We start from the raw sequence: 22728 nt of genomic DNA, 5'->3' as shown, positions 1-22728 counted from the left end.
TTGTCCTAGTTGTCGCCCGTGTGCCAATAGCTCCTGCAAGCCACAAAACGTTTTTGAACAATTGGTGAATGGCTGGCCATAAATCTTTTATTTCTTTTGGTGCCCCCCACTCCGCCCCCTCCCAGCATCTCAACGAAATCCATGAGAAAGTATGTGGGGAGCAGTAGCCGCTGTCTGCGGATCTGCAGGTCTGTTTGTTTGCCTGTCATTAGAAAGAGCCGAGTCGCGTTGAGAAAAGAAAAGAAATGAAAAGATCCCAATCCGAACCTGAGATGCTGGGGTTGAGGTTGGGGATGGGGATGGGGCGACACTAGACCGAAAGTCTACGCTCACTTGTGCTTCTTTAGATTGGACTCGAAACTCGGCTCAAGTGCACTTGTATGCCAAAACAAGCCACGTCACTTTGGCCACTCCACTGCCACACCGCTCCACCAACTCCAACTGCTCCGCCAGTGGCCACCAGCTTCAGCTCCAGCTCCAAGCTCCATCTCCACCGCAGCACTCGAATCCACTCCATGCAACTCACATGCGGCGTCATCATCGGCGAATGGCCATCACATCAAATCGCGAGGAGATCCCAAATCACACGGAGAAAAAAAATGATTACAAATCAAAGCAACAAATCGTGATTTTCAAGATCACAAAGGTAAAAGGCGATTTTGTATTTTCAATCAAATTAATACAAGCCACCAATTTGCAGTGATAGAACCACAATCGAAGTGTTATTTTCTTTAGACCAACTTAATAACTTAACTTAAAACCTCTGATCTAAAATGTTTACTTATATTATTTATGTTCCCATGGTTGTTAGAAGTGTGTGAACCGAATGCGAAATGTCAATCTGCGTTTGCCCATTATTTTAATACCCTATTAAATTGCATACTCGGCAACTTGGCAAAGGTTAACCGAACTCAATTGATAACCCCCATTGTTGCCATATTTTCTCAGTGCAGCTTCCATATCTTGGCCAGCTGAAAACAGTAACAACGAACGGACGGCTTTTGGCTTTCACTCGACATCTCGTTAAGTGTCTTGTAAATGGCATTGTTTTCGTTTTTCATTCAAAAATGTGTGTGCGTCTGCCAAGTCGGACAATGGCAATGTTTTTCAGTTTCGAAGACGCTTAACAAAGTGCTGGCCAGCATTGCCCTAGACCGTCATCATATTTGTCATAAACTTCATAAATTTCCCCATCGCAGCGGAAAAGAGCAGCCATGAAGAGTGGGGACCTGGAAACTGGTACCTAGTGCTCGGAAACCTGGTCCCTGGTATCAGGTGTTCCATCTGGACCGCATCATCGGCGTGTGGGGACGCCATTGCATTAGCATCTGGATTTACATAATTATGTTTATCTATATGACCGGCCTACATATATCAGCGAGCGGTTTGCCCAATAGTTCAAATCAACATTTTATGCTAAGTTATCATAAAACGGCTGTATTAAGATACCAGGCCAGATCACTTGGCCATTATCATACAAATGGCGCACAATATCGATCAGCCAGGGATTTCACCAGAAATATGTAATCTTATCTCTGACTACGGCGATTTGTGAGCAGAAAGCGTGGCGTGAAATCGAATGCAAAAGATTATTGAAATTTAATTAATATAAAGAAACCCTATACATTTGAATTAGGAGAAGGGCAGACTTTGATATCAACACAATTTCTTTATTTGTGCAAGCATCGCACGATGAATAATTTCAAAAGTTGGTTGTTCATATGTACGGAAATTTCAATTATCTGGCAGATATATTTCCCAATTTTGATTAATAGATTACGATCGTGAATCGAAATCGCTCTAAGTATACAACTGCACCTTATCTGAGATGAAGGCAGCCGCTGGGAAAGGAAACTGTGAAATCAAGTGCAAAACCTTGGACGGATTGTGATTGATCTTGATTGATCGATCGCCTAGTCGAAGATCATTTATTGCCGGCCTGTCAGCTCCTGAAAGTTCATGACTCAAGGATCATCTATAATTTGCTTTCTAAAATGATTCTCAGCCCGGCCGAATTTTCCCCATGATCGATGACAAGTCGGTCGTGTGTTGGTTGTGCGGTTTTGTGCCGTGCTTTGCCATTCATTGAGGCATTTAATTGTCATGCGACAAAATGCAAAAATCTTACAAGTAACTGCAGCCGGTGATCTGCGGTTCAAAAGACCACGGACATGACTCCCCGCTCCTTCGATCTTGAACATGACCGTGATCGAGGATCGGCATCGCCATCGAAATCGGCATCGGCATCGACATCGCGATTTTGGTGATCGGTGATCGGTGCCTTGGCCTCCTTCATGACTTCCACTTTAAATGAGCTCGCATGTTGCAGACCCCTTTTTCACGATACACTTGCGCAGGGCTTTATAATGTAGATCACAAGCTTGCAACCATATACCCTTTTATAAGATACTATATTGGCTTCCAATATAATTCAATTTGATAAAGTTAAATATGCCAACAAAATCATGTATTTATTTTCATAATACAGAATTGATAAGCTATGCTAAGTGGTACTTTATGATAACTGCAAGCAACCTTTTGATCTGCAATGTATTTTTAGATATATATATGTGGTCATCTAAATCTACATATTTTCTAAGCCCACCAAAGTAAGGGTAGTCCCACTTTCGACCTCCAAAGCTGGCCTTTCTTTCGTGTCTTATTTTTTATACTTTAGTTAACCCAGACTCTAATTCGAATTGGCGAGCTGCATTGACTTGTCCGCTGACTTTTCATACATTCAATTCAATTAAACAAATTTCTGGTCGGTGGCCCGCTCTCTCGCGCGCCAAACTTTTCTATTTTGGCCCCAAAACAAAAAAATGGGGGAAAAAACTGAAAGAGCGGGGAAAACAAACAAAAACAAACAAGGCCCAGGCAACAAAGTGTTAAGACAAACGTGCAACGGTTTGGGGTCAGTACCATTCACTTTTGGCTCGTTTTAAACTGGAGTTAAGTGCTATTTGAGGTAAGAATTTCATTACGTACTCCGTACGTGTGCGCTTTGCGCTTGGATTTTTGTGACTGTGTTCCGCTGCATCCCCCATGCCGACTTTTTGGGGCGGCGGGGCCTAGACTCTCGGGGACTTCGCATAAGTAACCCAACTGAGCAATGCACACACTGCGGCAAAATATGCCATACTTGCTAAAAAGAAAGAAAGAATCTTAATTATTCAGGTAATGCCCAGTAAAGGTTAGTAAACTTCCTTAGAAATAACATCACCATGAAATACAATATGATTATCCAATAAATGTATCTGCTTACTTACTTTAATAAAACAAATTATTTTCTTTATAAAAAATCAATAGTTAAATATAAGATGAAGAAACCTAATCACTCTTTGTATTCAAGGTTGTAAAATATGAAATAAAAATAAAGAGAAATAAGAAATTTGCGTATTCGATTTTATTTGCCTCTTGCAACACATTTATAAAATAAAATATTTATTTAATGCACGGTTGTTAATATGAAAGTAACCTGGCAATATATGTTTAAAACCATAAAATTTATTATACTTAGGATCATATGATAGAACGTCTGCTGAATTACGAGTCTTATTGATCGAAAGCTTTATTTAAGGCCTGAAATGCATTCAATTTTAATATGTATATTTCTTTCAGTGCACGATGGCGGAGATGCAACTTGGACTGCGACTGTGACTTCGACGACGACACGTTTGCATTTTGAAAAGTCACGACCCACTTAGCCAGCCATGAGTAACGTAACGGACGGCAAATGGCCAGCGTCTAGTACCCGGCCAAGTGTTTGTTTTTCTATAAACAAATCGAACCGAACCGAATCGGATCGAATGGGCTGGAATCGGAACGCGACGATCTGCTAACGAACCCAACGCACCCCATTCCAAACCAAAAAAAAAAAAAAAAATAGCTAAAGACAATCCAATCCGATCCAATCCGATCTGATCTGTGAGTCACCTGGCGGAGATGCGTTGATTAATTGCCCGGCTGACATCACTCTGGAACCGCAAAAAGCTCTAAAAGCACGGAGAAGAAGACTGCGACTCCCAGGTACGGCTAAAGTGAAATCTCTTATGCTTTTTATGTTTGTTCGTATTCAACAAACATTTTTCTTATTCAGCACTCGTGGGGAGCGTGTGAAGAAGAAAGTGAAGTTCACAAGCATCGACATAAAAACCGAAGAAATCTTAAAGAAAAAAAGCCCAGAAAATAAACCTTTTGGTAACAACAATAGCTGATAAAACAAATACATTTGTCGCCTCGTCTTCGCGTGGAGAAATGTAAAGATGGTTATTCAAAACCGAAAGAGCGAGTCTTGTGATTTATTTGCTTGTCCCCAGAAAACATTGGCTGGGTTTAAACGATGCGGGAAATTCTAACAACAAAGCATAGCAATTTGACGTTTAACCACAGACAAAGCCAATGTTGAATTTCAAGCCAAAGCCGAAGCCAAAGTTAAAGCCAAGACTCAAAGCCAAAGCCAAATGCTCGTGACCGTTAGACAAATAATATTAAAAATCAGCCATGATGGCGGGGCCGAAAATTAGAGAAATAGAGACATTGTCGCCGCGGCACAACATCATCAACAGCTATTGAAAGACCCCGAAAGCGAGTTCATTTACATAAACCTGGCCAAGACGACGATGATGGCCCAAAAGCCAAAAGAAGCCAGCCCATCAGCCAAGAAGACTGGGAAGAGTCGGTCGGTCGGTCGGCTCCTAAAACGCATTTTTTCTCTGTCGCGGCTGCACGCACGCGCTCATAAATCAAAAGCCAACTTGTTTATAACTGAAAGCGATCAATTAAAACGTTAACGCAAAAAAGCCACAGAATCGGTGGAAAAAAAACACACACACAGAAGAATATATAAATTCAGCTGGGAAGATGAGAGCGTTGATCGCCGATCGCGATGCTTGATCGTGCCGAATTTGAAAACTGGCCAACGGATCTCTGAGCCAGGTTTCCGTGCATTCCGCCGGCCCAATTCTCTGTAAAGGCCAACAAAAACGCTCACAATCGAAACAAAAACGAAACAAAACCAACTTGGGGGCAAAATGGGACGGCGGGGACACATTTAAGTAAATTCCAGTTAAGAGTTAAAGCTGTTAACTGCATTTCGGTGTCAACATTATGGCTAAATGAATTGGGTTTTATGGTCAGCATCGAAAGCTAATCAATTGTTCGGCCCGAATGAGTCAACACTGCCGGCGAAAAGGTGATGGAAACGGACAATTAAATTGGGGAAAAGTTTGACATTTTGATTTTATGATAATTCAATGGAACGATGATTAAGTTGCTTCAAGAGATTGATCAAGAATGAAAGTAACAACAAACTTACTGCACATAGCATTCAGAACTAGCTATTAAGTTAGCTTCTATCCCAAATTTAGTTTCCTCTTATTATTTTCATTACGGTTTTATTCTTATTAACGTACTTATTGTTAAGTCTTCCATTTTAAATATTGAATAATGTTAAAGTTATATTAGCTTTATAAGTCTGTTGGAATATTCCATTTGCTCAACCAAAATGCGATTTATCCAAAAACCTATCTCACCATTAATCAACTTTGTTTTTAATATTCAAAGCTTACATCTGTGATAAGCGAGCTCAGAAGTGATCCATAATTATCACGGCGATCTAACGGAATAAAATGTGAAGAACATTCAAAATGGGCTTCACCCAAAACAAAATCACTCCTTATCGGTCATGCCGGTCTTGGCCATCTGAAGATGGGGCTAACAAGAACAAGAGGAAGCCGAGAACCTTGAAGGAAGATCTCTGCGCACGATCACAAATTCCAGTTGCCCAATCGAGCGCTAAAACGTCGGGACACAAAAGCGCCTCCTGTCGCAGCTTTCTCTTTGCCATTTACCACCATTCGATGCTTATCGCTCCCTACTTGCAACACCCCAAAAACAATGTTGTCTTATCATCGCAGGGGGGTTTTTTCCTGGGGGAGGGGCTGCAGCCTTGCCTTGACAACACCCCTGCTAAGGCCGACTCATATCGACCATTATCAATAATGTGCAATGCTACAGCTCATAAAATGCGGCCAGCAAAAATATTAAATATTTTACGCTGACTGAAGACCGAAGTCAAAGTCGAATGGGCACGGTTCGGAGCAGATCGTATTGGATTGGATCGGATCGGATCGGATGGGATGGGTTGGGATGGGATCTCTTTGCCTTGATCAGGTGCCGCCAAGGAAGATCCCCAGCGAACACTTAGCAAAGCAAAGCTCGGACAAGAGATGAGGCTCCTGCTGTTGCACTGAGCAAAAAAAGTGCTTCATAAATATTCAAAGACGCGCTTGTTTCGGTTTCTAAAACGTTGTCAACAGGTTAAATAAATCTTGCAAAAATTTAAATTTATTGCTGCGTCAACAAGCATTCGTGCTTGTTAAAGATTGATGCTGTTTTGCATAAATATGGTTTGTCTTGGTTGTTTGGAAATCAGTTTAATAAATTTAATCTTGTTGTGATTTGCATAAGGAGATGGTGATGAAAACAATGGAAGATTTCAAATTAAGAATAAATCAATCAATACGTCATTTTGAAATACAAATAAATTAAGATATGAGATGAATTTATTATAAATCCACTTTTGAACATGCCGAAGAATAATCAAAAATGACAAATTAAAATATATTGCAACCTAATTATAGTAAGGGTATTATATCTGATTTTAAGATACTTTTTTATAGGATCGGCTAACAAATACTTTAATACTTTCATAGTTTTCACTTGCTATCTATATTTCAGCTTACAAGTGAACTATAATTTCCTAATTTTTTCCAGTGCACCAGGTGACCAGGACAAAGACGATCCCGATGCGTGCGGTGCGATAAGCAGCCGATGCAAAACCATTAATTAGGAGCTGCAGATACCTCTGGTACCTCTCTTTCGCCATATATACGTGTATATCCGAGTGTATATCCCGCTCCACTGTTCGCTCGAAATTAAGGCTTTAATCGTGCATGAAAATACGTGAAACTTACGCGTCTTCGGCGACTTCCCCGCACTTTTCCGCAGCATCCACAGCCTCAGATGCAACGTGATCGCGATAAGATAAACTGCATACAAATTTGCTTTTATGCGGAGTCAGCGTCCGAAGACCTGCAGCATTGGCAGTGCAGTGAAAATGATTATTATTTATGCAGGGTATCAAATATTCCCTCAACGCGTGTGTCAACGGCCCGGTGTCTGTCATTTATTTCAATGAAAACAATCAGCACTGCTCAGGTCCAGGGCCGCTCTTGTGGGCTCATTAATCGGCTGGCAATATGTCAATGTCTCCACTTTGTCGTATATATCCGTACCCACCATGCCCGCCGCCCGATCCGCACCACGCCGATTCCCATTCGGGCCGGGCTTCGATGTGGTCGATGGCGATGTGGTGATTGTGATGGTGATGATGATGATGACGGGGTTGGTCGACGGCAATAAACCTAAACCCATTTTCCATTCGCCATTTCACAGTTGCATATGACCGTTTGCAGCGCAAATTATCGTGGGTAACTGTAAAAAATTGCTGGGCTAGAGAGGGTTAAGCCGATCGGAAAATATCCTAAAAAGGGGTTAATGAAAAGCATATAGATATCTTTTTCAATTTTTGTATACCAATCTGAACTTCTCTCTAAACTAAAGCGTATTGAACTTATAATATATAAAATTGATTTCCTCTATAAGTCTGTTAAAAATATATCGGATATAGTCTAATATAAGCATTACATTATTTCATATTACATATACATCATTACATTACCCAGCATTACGTCCAAGTAAATGTACCCCTAGTTTGCAGTGTATTTCCAGTGAAAATGTGGCACATACCGAACTCCCCTACCTGATTGTTTTATGCCCCTCACACTCCACATCCCCCCCTGAAAGAGTCTAACCCTCTATGAGTCGGCATTACCTCCGCTATGCCCCTCGAAGTTGCCCGTCCGAAAATCGCCAGCGACTATCTCTTTGCATCTGCGTTGAAGCGCGAAAATTGCAAACCAATGTTGTTTTGACAATGTGCAATAATTTGTAGTCAATTTTATGTGTCTACCGTCGAATCGGTTGGTTCAGCTCCGCTTGTTTCGGCCACCCCTCCGCCGGATTCCCTGTGCCTCCCTGGTTACTTCATTGCCCCTCAGGGCAGACGGGCGGCGGGCAATTTATGGCTGGTAAATTAGCAAGAAATGGAAATTAAGAAAAATGTTGCTTTTATTGCAAACAGTTGTAGTCGTCTTCCAATAAAAGCATATTTATTTATACATAGCCCTGTTGCTGCAACCAGAAAGCAACCAGGAGAAGAAAAAAAAAGACCAGAGACCCGAGTTTTACGACCCTCGATTCGTTTTCGTTGGGAGTCTAATGAGCCAAGTGGTGGGTGCAATGATTGGGTGGCTACCTAATTGACGGGTCTCCTCCGCCGGATGCACATGGGAAAATATTTCAGCCTTCGCATATGCGGAATGTGTTGATGCGGCTGGCCTCTTAATGAGATTGCCTCTTCGATTTTCCTTTTCTTCCTTTCCCTTTCAAAACCTTTGATAGATGGCCCAAAAGTTCAGACTGATGGCTCCGGCATTAGCACTAAGCTTTGGCACAGGCCAAGCACTTTGATTTGACTTTGGGCCCCGGGAAAAAGGCAAGGAAAAAATAAAGTCGGAAAATGCGAGAGCGAATAAAAACTTCTAAACTGCAGTCAGGGAAATTTTTGACGGAGGTTTCGGCCAGAAAGCAAACCTGTGCCGAAAATGGGGTTACAGGAGCGGTTCGGCGGCTTAAAAGGGTTAAAGGTTTCTGGAGAGATTTTAGGTTAGAAAATACAAACAAATATATAAAGTAATTTAGGTTAGAATGTTTCTATATGGACACGATTCTATTAAAATGAACTAATCGCTGGGTACATTATAGAGTAATAAATTATTTTGGTGCAGTTAGCCTGAAACGTATCTTAGAATATGAAGAAAATCCCACTGCAAGCTGGCATATTGCAATAAATCCATTATTACCTCGCCCAAAATAGAAATACATCCCTGTCTATAGCCAAATTCAAGCCCAAGTTCTGCGAGGGCAATCTATAAATAAAAGGCATCTCTCTTTTGACACTAAACTGACTTGTAAACCGAAATATTTACGTCGACTTCTTTTCGCTGCGTATGCCAAATGACAGACGGAACCTTCCCCAAAGACCCCGCAACCGTGGAGGTCTCCTGGAAAAAAAAGGAAACCCCAACCCGAAAAACGGGCCTCTAAACTTTCCTTACCCGAAAGGAAACAACGTGAACGAAAAAAATTCAATTGAAAGTTTGGCTCTTGGATTGGCGGTGTCTGCCCTCTTTCCCTTTTCCCACTTCAACTTATCCGTTACTTTGTAACAAATCCCACAGGCAAAATTGATAAAATAAAGGAAAATGGGGAGAGATATGTGGATGTGGATGGGTGGTGTGTGTACAGATACACATATATACATATATATGCCAGCGGCTTCGGAGAAAGTAAAAGCAAAGAAAAGTTTTTAATATTTGGCGTGTTTTTTTTTTTGCAAAGTTTTCTAGGTTTTCGTACCGCACCGAATTGAACGATGAGGGAAATGAAAATATTGAAAAGGGTTTAGCCCGGTCTTAAACTTCTCCCCCGATTGGTTAGGCCGCAGACATATGTGTATCCAGCAGATACAAGATACTAGACACTACAACCAGATACAATTTCGCCCCCCATCCCCTTAGTTGCACATCAAAGGCCGTTTGGCGAGCCATTGGCCCGCTAATGATTGATTGTAAAATTCGCTAATTTAAGCAATGTGAATTTATGTTTCAGCGGTAGGGGCCCATCAATTTTATTGCTCATTTAATTGATCATAAAAATTATTCATTCATCGGGAGCTGGTAGATGGAAACGGCGAGGAAACTCGTTTCCAGGCAGCCAGCCATCCAGCCAGCGGAATCGGCAAAATATTTCGCTGTGCGCTCATTGACTCAAATAAAGGCAGTATAAACACATGATAGCCAATAATTCCGCCGATGAGATACGGCCGCCATATAGATATCTTTAAGATATGCATGGGAAGATGCGACGATATCTTTGGCGAGCATGAATACTAAGGCGGAGGGAGGGGGTTCGCTGCTTCAAATTAATTCAAATGGAGCAATCGTGGGATGTGCGGTTCGATGAGTGTGTGGATGCGTGTGCCGAGGTTGGTTTGATCAGTTCTTAGTATTCTAGAAAGTGAGAACTAAAAGTGGGAACTATCCGTAGAAAGTAAGAACTATCCGAGAACTATTTTAATGCTTCATACAAAAATATCTTTCTTCAGTAAATTCTCTGAAAAAAGTATTTTGAATTTCAAAAATACGTTAATATTGATTAATCTTTAAAAACAGCAAAGTTTTTAAGAAATATTCCAAATATTGGGCTGTTAATTAGTATCTGTTGTTAAGAAGCTTAAAGTCCAACCTCAATCTTACCATTAATCTGCCCCCTTTTCACCGACGCTTTTCTTTCATCTGCCATGGAATGGTCAAGCGCTCTTAGTGTTTATCTTGCACATTTTTTCGGATGTAATAGAACACCGCTCTGACATAAACAAAACCAAAAACTCCATTGGGTTGTGGAAAAAGCGACTGGTGGCATTGGAATTCGCATTCAGCGTGGAATCTGTATCAAGAATCCATATCAAATGTCAAGGCGAGATAGTTTATGGCTTATCAGCGGCAGACAAAAAATAATAATAACAATACAATCGCAGCTGCGGGTTGGGTTGAAATAAAAATCGAGACAGTTTTTTGATTATCAATTTTTTGCCATTTATATATTTTTGTGATTCGTTTTTTCTCTTCGATTTTTCGCTATAAACTAGAAAACATAAAGTTACAAAATACAATACATATTCATAGGTGTGCGGGGTAGTTACAATATTTACAACAAACGGCGAGTAAATCATAATTAAATTTTATGCATATTTATATATAGTACACATGTAATCAGTCGATTTATGTTCTCAATTTGTTTGATTCGCGTTGCATAATTCGTGTTTCTATCGTTTTAGTGCATACAGTCCTTTTTTCAGTTGTTTCTTTTTTATGTACAATAATTTTATCATTTTCATAGAGTTAATATGGCTGTATCTGGTAGGCGGGGATTGTAGGTTCGGATTCAATTGATTAACTTAACAGCTAGACTAACTAATGAGGATAAGATTACGACTAAACATAGGTTGGTAGGAAAATGGTACGCATCTTAATAAATTAGGACTTATTGATAAAACAAAATATCACAATGATTAAACAAATAAACGTACGATTAACATTTAACTTATATACATTTAACTCTTTACAGTCTAAACCAAGTGAATCCTTCTAAAGAGAGTGTGTTGGATTTGTTAACTAGTTTTCTGGTTTCTCGCTTTTGGAATGCATTTTTAAATTGGCAAGTCAATGGAGCTGGAGATTTTCTGAGATATGGGTGGAAGTCGAGGGGGCGTAGCACACAAGCTGGTAGATGTTAATCGCCTAGACCAAACTAATCTGTACGGCTCTGTTCTCATGTTCCTCCTTTTCTGGCCTTGTCGGATTTTGGCCAAAACACAACTTTGGGGCCAAAAGCTCGGCACACACACGTGCCGATCTCTCTCCTACGCTTTTCCTTGGTTTTTCCACATCTGCCCAGGGTAACTAGTATCTTTTTTTCGTTGCAGCAAGGTCACAATTGGAAGTTTCACTCTGGGAAATTCTTTCTGTTTCTACTTAATCACTGACTAGCTGGGCAGGAAAAAAAAAAGAAAGCTTTGTTTCCTAATCAAATCTGGGCATAGCGTGATCTGCAGAAGTGACTCCCTATTATAGGGGAATTCTCTTTCCATGTCTTTATCTTCCAATGCTGGGATACAATTAACTGGCATTAATTGTTGGATGTAAGTCCATTTTATCGGGGCTAAATCCCCTACAATTGTTTCCCTTCTCACACAATTGTTCCTCTGCCAACATCTTGCTATCTATTTTTCTGCCATTGATTAGCACATGTAATTGTGGCTCAGAAAAAAACCAATTTTAACCCGCACAGCAACTGTCTGCAGACGGTCTGGGTTTTCGGTACTCTAACGTATACCGTCTAACGTCTAAGGTCTGCTTTTTGTTACCATTTTCCTTTTGGCCAGACATGAGCTCTGTGATGTTTTGCGTTGCCTTTGCCTATTTTTCCCAACCCGCGCAGTCACATTTACAGCCACAGATGCACAGATACAGATACGAATTCGTATGCGGATTCGACTACAGCTGCTGCAGATACAGATACACGGGTGTATCTTCTACACACGTCGAGCTTGTTATAGCAAAATGCAGCAGTTAAGATGAACTAACGAGTGAGCGTTGCAAACGGGGAAAACGAGGAAAACAGAAGAAAACAACAAAAAATGCAGGAAAACGACAAAATAAAGGAGAATAAGGAGGAACGAAAAAATAAAGCCAAGAGAAATACTTTTGGGCCTGCTGCTGCCTTTTGTTGCTGACTGACTGGTTGGTGTTTGATCTACACAGGAAATAAATAGGATCATCACTGATAAAATCGCAAAATGAAACATTAAAAAATATATATATCAATTCTGCATGACAGTACTTTAAAATTCTCTAGTTACGTTCTTGGATTTTTTAAAAGTATTATTTTTAGTCATACATTTTTTGGACTTTATCATTAGGCTTTTGTATCTTTTCTAAACTTCAAGTTTAATCTTAATAAAAATATATCAATTAGGCCTTTAATAAATTCCTCAAATTTTCCCCGTGTAGTTCTCAGTCGTTCGTTGCTGTTGCTGTGTTGCATGCAACATCAATTTTCAGAATCTAGCTGCGAGCCAGGAAACTGAAAATAGCTGGCCGTAAGAAAACAGAACAGGGCCAACAAACAACAATTGCCTGGCTCGCCAGCTATTTTACTGTTTTTCTTTTGCTGTTGTTATTGTTCCTGGTGCTGCCTGTTCTTTCCCCACTCGATTTTTCTTTTACTTTTGCTATTTCAACATGTAACTAGGCTTTTATCGCTAAACGCTCGCATTTGCATATTGAATGCAATTCCCCCTTGTACTTTATTTTGAAACCCAAGGAAGTTAAACTTGTTTTCAGCGAAGGTACTTCTTTTTCGGCCAGCAGATATTCCAGATCACTTTTCATAACTGAACAAGATCGTGGTCTGGACACTAAATGGTTCTTATGATGCGTTTTGACTTTATAATATAAACAACTATTCTTTACCATATTGAAGCGTAAGAAACTTGAAAAATAAAATCATTTAATTTAGAATAAAATCATTCTTCCAGAAGATAGCCAAACATAAAAATACTGATTCACCCAATCCTCTCCAGCTTCCAACTCAACCTTGCCTTTAACCCTCTGCTTAAAGCTAACCCCACTCACATGTGCAGATTTCTAGACGCCGGCGTCGGTTGCTGGTTCGGTGGCAATGGTAGGCTCTGCTGCTGGATGCCACCCGCCAGGGGAATCATCTGTGGAGCAGGCCCACCCACCGACCCACCGCCCATCAGTAAGGCCGCCTGCTGTTGCTGCTGCTGCTGCGTCGTGTTGTTGTTGCCGCGAAGTTGCTGCTGTTGCTGCTGCTGTTGGTGCAACGATGGTTGCCGGCGGAAGCTGCCAGGTTGCTGCGGTGGCGGTGGCAGCATGAACTGCTGCTGATGATGATGCACCGAGTGGGGCAGTGGCATCGCCTGCTGGTGGACGTGGTGGTGGTGGTGGTAAGAGGCGTGGTTGATCGGCACATGGCAACTCTGCCCGGCAACATTGGATCGCTGCGATGAGGAGACATCCGGTAGAGCGAAGCGCAGCTTTTGCCAGAACAGCTTATCGCCCCACTGCAGATACGTGTTCGTCTTCAGATACAAGCGAAGATCGGGATCGAGTTCCTTCTGGGGCACCTCGCCCAGCACAATAACTATCAATCGCCGGCGACGATCTCTTAGCACCGACTGATGGGCGGACTTGAACTCGAACCGGCACCACTCCGATTTGATGAAGTTCTCGCTGACCACCATTATGGTTCTCCGGCTGCTGTCTATCGCCTGCACGATGGTTTCCGGTAGATAGCCACCCACAGGAAAGTCCCTCTGGTGCAGGCACAGCTTGTAGCGATGTTCACCCATTTCCAGCATGGGAGCCAGCTCCTCGTTGACGAACAACTCATCCTTGGAGGAGTACGAAACGAAGGCGTCGAACAGCTTCTCCCTCTCGTTCTTGTCCACATCCTTTTGGGCGTTGTAAAAGAGTCGGACTCCGAATCTCGAGTGGCACCACACACGCATCTCCTGGCGGAAGATGAAGACCAGCGAAATGCAGATCATTACGAATACGAAGGCGGTCAGAATGGCCACCAGGATGGGTATGTAATCCAGTTTCGGCGGCTGATTTAGGATCATTTTCGTGGAGGTGGCATTCGAGGCATTCTCGCCACCAGCCTGCTCTGCATAGTTAAAGCTGTTATCCAGACCCAAAGGCAGGGTCTGAGAGCACTGAACAACGGGCAGGGTAGCAGCTTCTCCGGATCCCGGGTAGATGACCATCTGCTGGGTGCTATTTCCACTGATCACATCGCACTTCATTTTCAGCTTGTCCACCACATACTCATGACGATTCATGTAGTCCCTAAGCTTATCAATGAATTCACAGCTGCAGGTCCAGGGATTGGAGGCCAGACGCAGTTCGTTCAGATAACTGGGCAGGAAGTTCCAGACGGCGAATGATGTGATGGCATTGTGATCCAATCGCAGGATTTTCAGGTGATACAGGTGTGTAAAGGTGAGGGTATCGATCGTAGCTATAGCGTTGTGCTGTAGATACAGTTCCTGGAGGTTATCCAATCCTTGGAATTCGTTGCCATTTAAGGCCTTCAACTGATTACTTTGCAATTGGAGAACCTCCAGCTCCAGAAGTCCATAAAAGGTGCGATTGTGAAGCACCTCGATCTTGGAGTGGTTCAAGTGCAGCACCTTTAGCCTCTTGCGACCGATGAACGCATGACTCTGCAGCTCCCGGAAATTGTTTCCGTCCAGATACAGCTGAGTGGAATCCATGGGAATGTGTGATGGCAGAGTCTGCTCATACGAAGCCCGGCTGCAGTCCACCACATTCGATGTCCAGGACTGATCGTGGTAGCAGGAACACCTATCCGGGCACTCCATTTTGCAGTCACACGCCTGGAAATCGCAGCAATGGCACAGGGCGAAGCAATGTGAGGCGTATTTGCAAAGGAAATCATCGGACTTGGCCTCTATCAGAGAGACATGTGAAGATCCTCGAGCGTAAGCCAACCGGCAATGAATCTGGTCCAAATCCATGAGTTGCGGCTGAGTACGCGACTCACGATTCACCTTTTGCAGCCAGTCCAAGTTGCAGTCACATTCGTAGGCATTGTGCCCAATATAGAACTCCGGAATCTCGCGATCCTCGGCGATGGGTGACAAGCGGAGAGCATTGGGTTCCAAGGTGGTCAAGCGATTTCTCACCAAATCCACACGCGTCAAGTTGGGCTTCTTGAAGAACGTGTACGGCTGGATCTTGGAGATCTGGTTGTCGTTCAAGTACAAAACTTCCACACTATTTGGTATAGAGCTAGCCGTTATCTCCGTCAGCAGATTATAGCTGGCATCAAAGGTACTCAGACTCAGTTCGCTTTCGATCTCGAAATAGTTGCCCAACTGGGTGATCCTATTGGCCCGAACATCCAGCCACTGCAATCCGATGGGAATGTGCGAGTAATCGAATTTCTCGAGCCGATTGCCCGAGATATTCATCCACACCAAGTTGGGCAGTTCCGTGAAGAGACCAGCAATGGATTTTAGCTGATTTCCATCCAGTCTGATGGCCTGGAGCTGACTATTCCTCTGCAGAGAACCAGCCTCGATGGACTTCAGCTTGTTCTGGGACAGATTGAGGATCTGCAGGGAGCTCATGCGATCGAAAACTCCTCGCCGGATGTGGGTGAGAGAGTTCTCCGTCATCCGGAGGCCATACAGACTCTCCAGCTGGGTGATGCTACTATTCTCGATCTGACTGATCATGTTCTCGCCCACATCCAGGGTTTTGAGTAGGGGAACATGGGCCAGAGCTTCGGGCACAGTCTGCAGTTTGTTGTCGTTCAAGTGCAGATCCTGCAGCTGGCTGCAGTTTACCAGGGATCTCTGATCCATTCGTGATATCCTGTTGAAGTCCAAGGAGAGCACCAGTAGATTCTTCAAACCCTGCAGAGTGCGTTGTTCGATGACTGAGATGCGATTGTGCGAGAGGATCAGTGTGTGCAGGTTGGTGAGATCCGCAAAGATTCCCCCCGGCAGCTGATCGATGTAGTTATCCTCCAGTTTCAGGATCTGCAAGCTGGCCAGGGGCCTAAAGATGTGAGCCTCCAGGCGGCTGATCTTATTAGCCGATAAATCCAGCATCATGAGACGCTTGAGACCCACAAAAGTGGCAGCATTGATCCACTGGGAATTCAGTTCGTTGCTAGCCAAGTCGAGAACTAAGAGTTCAGCCAGCTCTCCGAAGATTCCTGGGGCCAGTACATTGATGGAATTGTTCCTCAAGTAAATTTCCTGCAGTTGCTTGGTCTCCGCGAAGAGTTCTGGCGGCAAAGAGGTCAATCGGTTCGCCGAAAGATCCACAACCCTCAGCGAAAGAAGACCCTCAAAGGCGCGATCGGCCAGGAAACTCATACTGTTCTTGGCCATATTCAGATGGGTCAGTCGGCCCAGAGCCGATAACATGGCCGTGGGCAAGCTAACCATCTTGTTGGCACTCAGATCCAGACTTTGCAGCGTGGAGCCGCAAACTCGTGCCTTCCGCGAACTGAGCGAGGCACTGAAGTAGAAGTTGCTGATGTCCTGAATTTTGTTGTACGAAGCATTCAGGTGCTGCAGGGATTTCAGGGGGCACACCATGCCATCCGGTATGAGCCAGATGTTGTTGAGGCTCAGATCCAAACGCTCCAGCTGGCGGAACTCCACGAAGCTATTGGATGCCATCTCCAGCGACATGGTGGACCAGTCGCCATTGTGCGTGCGAATGGTGAGGTTTCGCAGCTCCTGCAGACCACGGAAAGATCCATCCGTGAGATTGCCCAGCTTGCAATACTCGATGGTGAGATCCCTGAGCTCCACCAGCGATCTGAAGCTATCCGGGCTCAGACTGCTCTGGAAGAACAGGGCATCGTTGCACTCCAGACGCAGACGCACCGTGTTCTGCGGCTGAATTACGCTGAAGTTGGTGTTCTCCAGCTCCGAGTTGATGGTCCTCAGGTGACAGACCAGGGTGATGTCATGCTCCCCGCCGCCGGACCAGCGGCACTCATCGGGAGCCTGGTACAACACCGTCTTGCTGAGGGCGGCCCCGAATATGGGTATTACACAGGTGGCAATCAGCACGTACAGCATGTGGGTGGTGGCCAGCATTTTTGGTGGTTCCTAAACTTCGAATGGGGTTTCGATTTTGGTTAATCGGGGAGGTTATGGGGGGCTTCTTTTGGTCTTTCACTGCTCGTTCTATTTTTCGCCCATTTTGTGTGTGTGTTTATTTGGGATTTTTTGAATTATTTTGTTTTTTGTTTGGTTTTATAGCGCAGCTTTGCACAATCGGCACTTTTCACAACAACAGCACTACAACCGATTTAATGCTTGATCTAAAACGATTTTCTTGTTTCTTCCCGCTGGCTATATTATTTTCATTATCTTCTTATATCTTTTGATTTCGGTTGCTTTCGTTTTTCGATTTCTATATCTTAATTTTATTTCTTTGCAGTTGTTTCGCGTTGACCGTAATCCAAGTGGGGGGTGCGATAGCGCGATTGATAAATTGTGTTCCAATTTTTCTCGAGGCGATACTTCTGCTTTTTTTTCTATTTCATCCGCTGAACGACAAACGCGCGTCCGCTCGGCTCGAAGTCAACTCAAAAACTGATCGCTCTCTCCGGTTTGCAGCCAGCAGCAAGTGCCGCTGAAAATCACTCATACGACTGAGTGACTATGCGAGTAGCTAGAGTACCTGAGTAAATGAGTAAGTGAGCACTCATTGAGCACGCACACAGAACCAAGGAACTAGAGCGAGATGCGATCGAGTAAACAAAACTATGCAATCCGAACGCAAACGCATTGCACGTAATGGCCCACAGTGCACAGTGGGCCGAATAGCATCGAATTGCACTCGGTGGGCAGGTAGAATTAGCATGGGGTTTTGCAACAAAGCAAAGCAGATGGAAGATGTGAGGAAGTGAGATCGCGGGAGATGGGCAGGTGAAATTGGTCTACAGGAACATGTGTAATTTTAAGACCAAGGATATTCCAAATCTGCAATACTTTAGGGTCAAGGATGCCGAGGGAAGGAATAGGTAAATCGATATGCTAGATCTGCTTAGCGATCTCCCGATCTGATAAAAAGAGTTCCCTAGGGAAGTAGATGGATGGGACAACTATTAAATAATAGGAAATATGTAACAAGTGCGGCACTGTAATCCACAAGGAAAACATCAAATCAGTAAAAAATTTGGTTTAAAAAGTATAGGAATAGAAAAAACCATATCTTCTAGGATAATCAAGGCGATTAATGAATTAAGTTTAATTATAAATTATAATTATTATTAGAAGGTAAATGTTTAAAATTGTATGTAATATGAAAATACGAAATAATTCGAATACCAATTCGATACGGATAAAGAAATTAAGGAAGGACCTCTGCAGTTATCTTATACGATTTCCGGTGTCATGGCTTTAAATACAAATCAAATTAGTCCACACCTCAAATATTTGTCACGCCAAAAAAAACCTTGATCTTCGGACAAAAACTCCCCGTCCCAGCAGGTTCACACCCACAGCTGGCACCTCGCCGATTTGGGCCCACTGTGCACACCGTGGGCCTCCCCGCCGTTTCCCGCCTGTCGGTTCCGCTGAGCGTCAAAGCCGAGCAAACAATTCCAATTCCAATGAGACATTGACACTCGTCACACCGGTTAGACGAGTTTTACTCCACGAAAACCCAGCTGAGCGTTGAGTACTCAGCGCAATTGAGTGCTTTTCCATATTCAGCAGATGAGATATATCCGTTGAGAGAGACGAAAGAGAACCGATTTGCTGAATCGACGGATTCGAGTGCAAGTGGCTGATCTTCGGCTTTTCTTTGCTTGCCTTGCAGACGACAGCCACAAAAACCGAAAACGAGACGAAAAAAAGCGGAGAATAATCATAAAAAATTATTGAAATCAATTGTTAATTCAGCCAATGTCAGTTTGCTATAGGCGCACACTCACACACGCGAACCCACAAAAAAATTGACTGATTTTTCTTGATTTATGAGAGCAGCCGCAGCAGTTGGTGGGATCGGATTGGAGCTGGGACTCGAACTCGGACCGTTGGTATTTTTCTTCAAGACCGGACCGGACCGGCTGGCCGGGCAATCGAGATTTGTCGGGGAGATCTCAAACTCGGGGGGCTTACTCATTATGAGGTGGCGGTGGCTGAGCCGCAGATGGAGCCGACTTAAAGTTCGAAGGGGTCCGCATACAAGTATGAGTACGAGTCCAAATCTGATATATTTTTTCGCATGATCTGGCTGTCCATATGCTGTAACCGCACTTTCAAACTTTCCCAAAAAACAGATCGCTACCGGGATTAAACAGAACAAACAAACAGCTGGGTTCGGAAAAATAAGTGCAACAAGTGTTTTATAATCAATCGGAAGCTTATTCAACAAAGCTGAGAATTTAGTGATCCAAAAAATCCTGACTAAGCAAAATATACAACATCAAACTGTTAATCAACAGTTCTTAAAAAGTTTAAATAATTAACTTTAGCTTATAGTTTAGTTTCATAAGACTTCGTATAGATATAAAAACATAAGTTTGTTATCAGAGCTTCTAAAATATTAAATAAAATGTCCATAAAATATTATATAGTTGTGGCTTAACTTAAGTTATTTGTGTTCATAATTCGCCTTAAATAAAGTTGATAGCATAATCGCAAAAATTAGGTTTATTTCAAGCCCAATTAATTTCGTGGCACTCAAGGGAGAGCTGCAAGCAAACGGCTGGGATCGGCGACCATGCTATATTATTATCTTAAAAATAACCACTCAAACTGACAAATAAAACCCCTCCAGATGTGACTAAACCCTTGATTTGCAGCGCTATTATTTCGATCGCAACTGTATATAGTGTAGTTGTACCTGTCGACGCCCGTTGACTCGACAGGTGCTGATTAACCAAACACATCCCAAGCGATGCGTATCAGTCAGCCAGTTAGCCAAGCAGCTTGTTTGGTCTGGATGGGATCGGATGGGTTGGCATGAGATGGGTTGGTACTGGTCCGTTTGAGATGGATCTCTCCCTTTCCAAGTGCTCCGGTGCTCCGTTCTCAGGAAAACCCACACCCAAGCCTCCGTCTGAGCAAACTGCAGGTAGCCTACAAATTGTGTTGAAAGTTGACCGTGCAAACATCGTCTTTCGGTCCTCCCCTTCCCTCACTCTCCTCACTTTCCCTCGAGATCGTCCTCATCCTGATTCCTCAGGTAAACAGATTGGTGCTGCTGCGATATCTTTGGCTAGGATTTTGTTACAATCCTAGCTCAATTGTTTGTTCCTGCCGTGTACCTTTCTTTCTTTCTCTCGTCTTATGATTTTCTTTATCGCCAGATCGATCGATCAGGCCAGTTGGTGTAAGCCAGGAAGTGCTTGGGTGTAGAAAGAATTGGCTTAGACTATTGATTGCACAATATGCCGCAGGATCAGTGAGGAGCACTCAGAAAAATAAGTTGTCACGATGAGAACATATTATTTTGCAATATTAAATAATAATTTAATACAAAAACATTTCTCTCTTGAATAAACACACTTAAAATATACATTTTCTGAGGTTTTGAATATCTGAAATACCTCCAACTCCAATAACGTAATAAAATAAATAATATTGCTTTATTGCATATTAAATAAATGCATAATTTTTTCTCAGTGCAAGGGCCTGTTTAGTGTACTTTGAGGATCCGTAACTGTAAACGAGGGGCGTTTCTGCCAGCATTGATTTGATTTGATTAGATTAGTTGAGTTTATGTCTATAGCTGGCGGAGTTGGGGGCAATATTTCCCTACGATGACTGATCGTTCTCGATTCTCTTTCATTTCCATTTGCGCAAATTATTTTTCTTTGTAATCGTTTCGCATGTCTTGGGTTGCCAAAGACGTGTATCTGTATCTTGTGGGTGCTGGGCGCTTATATTGCTCATTGGGTCACAGTCACATGAGTCATGGGCACCGATTCTTTTGTAGATACCCGTACATTATTTTTTATTTTCCGCCAGCTGCCAGTTGCGAAAAATTTCGTTTGTTGTTTTTGCCTGGCTTGTAATTGGAATTGCTGTTTTTTATTCGTACCGGAGACAATGACCGAATTGAGGGACGCCCCCGGCGAATGGAGAAAGGAAACCCTTGAGAGTGGCTACCAAATTGAATAGATAAGGATTAGGAATTGAATTCATCTCTTGAAATCGCTTGAGAAGATCTGCCCGGCGGAACTTCCTGTTTTGTTTACATTAGCAGGGTTGTTTGCGGATCTTTGTGAAGGGATTGCCCGTTTAGGGAAACAGGTGGCTGACCTTGCTTAACATTGCCAATATTTGGACAAGCCATGATTAGTTAAAGGAAAAATGATGGGGCAACTCTGTCTTAGTACAGTAAGAAGATACTTGTATTATGAAATATGCAACAGTTCTTTAATAATCTGTTTATTCCTGTATTTTCTTTTATTGAGCTTCTATTAAGATTCCCCGATCAATTCACTATATAAATTCCATTACTCAGCCCAAGAAACCCCAAGTCTAACCGCTTCCCAAGGCGTTGCAATTAAATTCCCGGGCGATGACATGTCACGCCAATTGCCGATGGAATCCGTCAAGTGTCAGTGGCGGTGAAAAGAACCGACGTTCCGGGCTCGAGACTCGCTTACAAATCAGTTGAGATATGGCCGAGTCCCTCGCGCGGGCGATGGTTTTCAGAGGAATATGTTGAATAAGTTGCCATTGTTCCTAATTATAACGCGTTGTCATGTGAGCTTACCATTCATTCACATTCATTCGGTACCGCACTCAACTTCACTCCGTTCCTCCATCCAACCAAGCAGTCATCCATCTCAGCTGTTCTTTACGGCTTGACGCCTAATAAAAATTAATTTAATAATCTCCAACCGTGTGGGAAAGAGACGGCGCGTTGGGGGTGGACGGAGAGAGCGAGATAGTGCGGGTGAGCAGTTAACGCTTATGTAAACAGAGCCACCGAGGATGTGTGGATATCGCCTCGTATCTGCTGTGCAAAACATATTAATTAGCATTTCCAATTTCGTATGCATATCTCTCGCAACTATCTCGTGATGCAACGCTGCACACACAAACGATATTCCCCTCGGTCGTGCCCCTCGAGCGAACCCCTCTGGCCCACGGGCTCGATCGCGACGGTCAGCAGAGTTTTTTCCATTCGGTTTCTTCGCTTTTTGCCAGCCACTAAAGAACTTTGGCATTGCGTCTGGGCGACTTAACGAGAGCGTAAAAGCGAAAACATCAAAATAAATAGCTCAAAAAATTAACAAGACAGCGTCAGCAGCGACGGCGACGTCAGCGTTTCGTTTTTGATACCCTGTAGTTGAAGGGGTATCATGTGAAGGGTAGGTAGGTTGGTTCTACAGAACATGTTAATGTTTCTACACAAATATTTTAGTATATCTTTTGGA

General features: G+C 43.1%; 1 protein-coding gene across 1 annotated transcript; it reads right to left on the bottom strand.

Annotated features, from left to right (window-relative positions):
• Positions 1 to 11051: 11051 nt before the first annotated feature.
• Positions 11052 to 17907, bottom strand: LOC117139381 (toll-like receptor Tollo). The gene has a single exon (XM_033301639.1). It carries the CDS (start codon positions 17417 to 17419, stop codon positions 13379 to 13381), a length of 4041 nt encoding a protein of 1346 aa, XP_033157530.1. The 5' UTR covers positions 17420 to 17907; the 3' UTR covers positions 11052 to 13378.
• Positions 17908 to 22728: the final 4821 nt, after the last annotated feature.

The sequence above is a fragment of the Drosophila mauritiana genome, chromosome 3L (genome assembly GCF_004382145.1).
Source record: "Drosophila mauritiana strain mau12 chromosome 3L, ASM438214v1, whole genome shotgun sequence".
In the NCBI taxonomy this organism is placed as follows: domain Eukaryota; kingdom Metazoa; phylum Arthropoda; class Insecta; order Diptera; family Drosophilidae; genus Drosophila; species Drosophila mauritiana.
The sequence above is the reverse complement of the archived record's forward strand: the minus strand, read 5'-3'. Positions and strand labels throughout refer to the sequence as shown.

What these genes read in the sequence shown, in the direction of transcription:
- LOC117139381 (XM_033301639.1), bottom strand. Translation starts at nt 17,419, where the DNA reads ATGCTGGCCACCACCCACATGCTGTACGTGCTGATTGCCACCTGTGTA.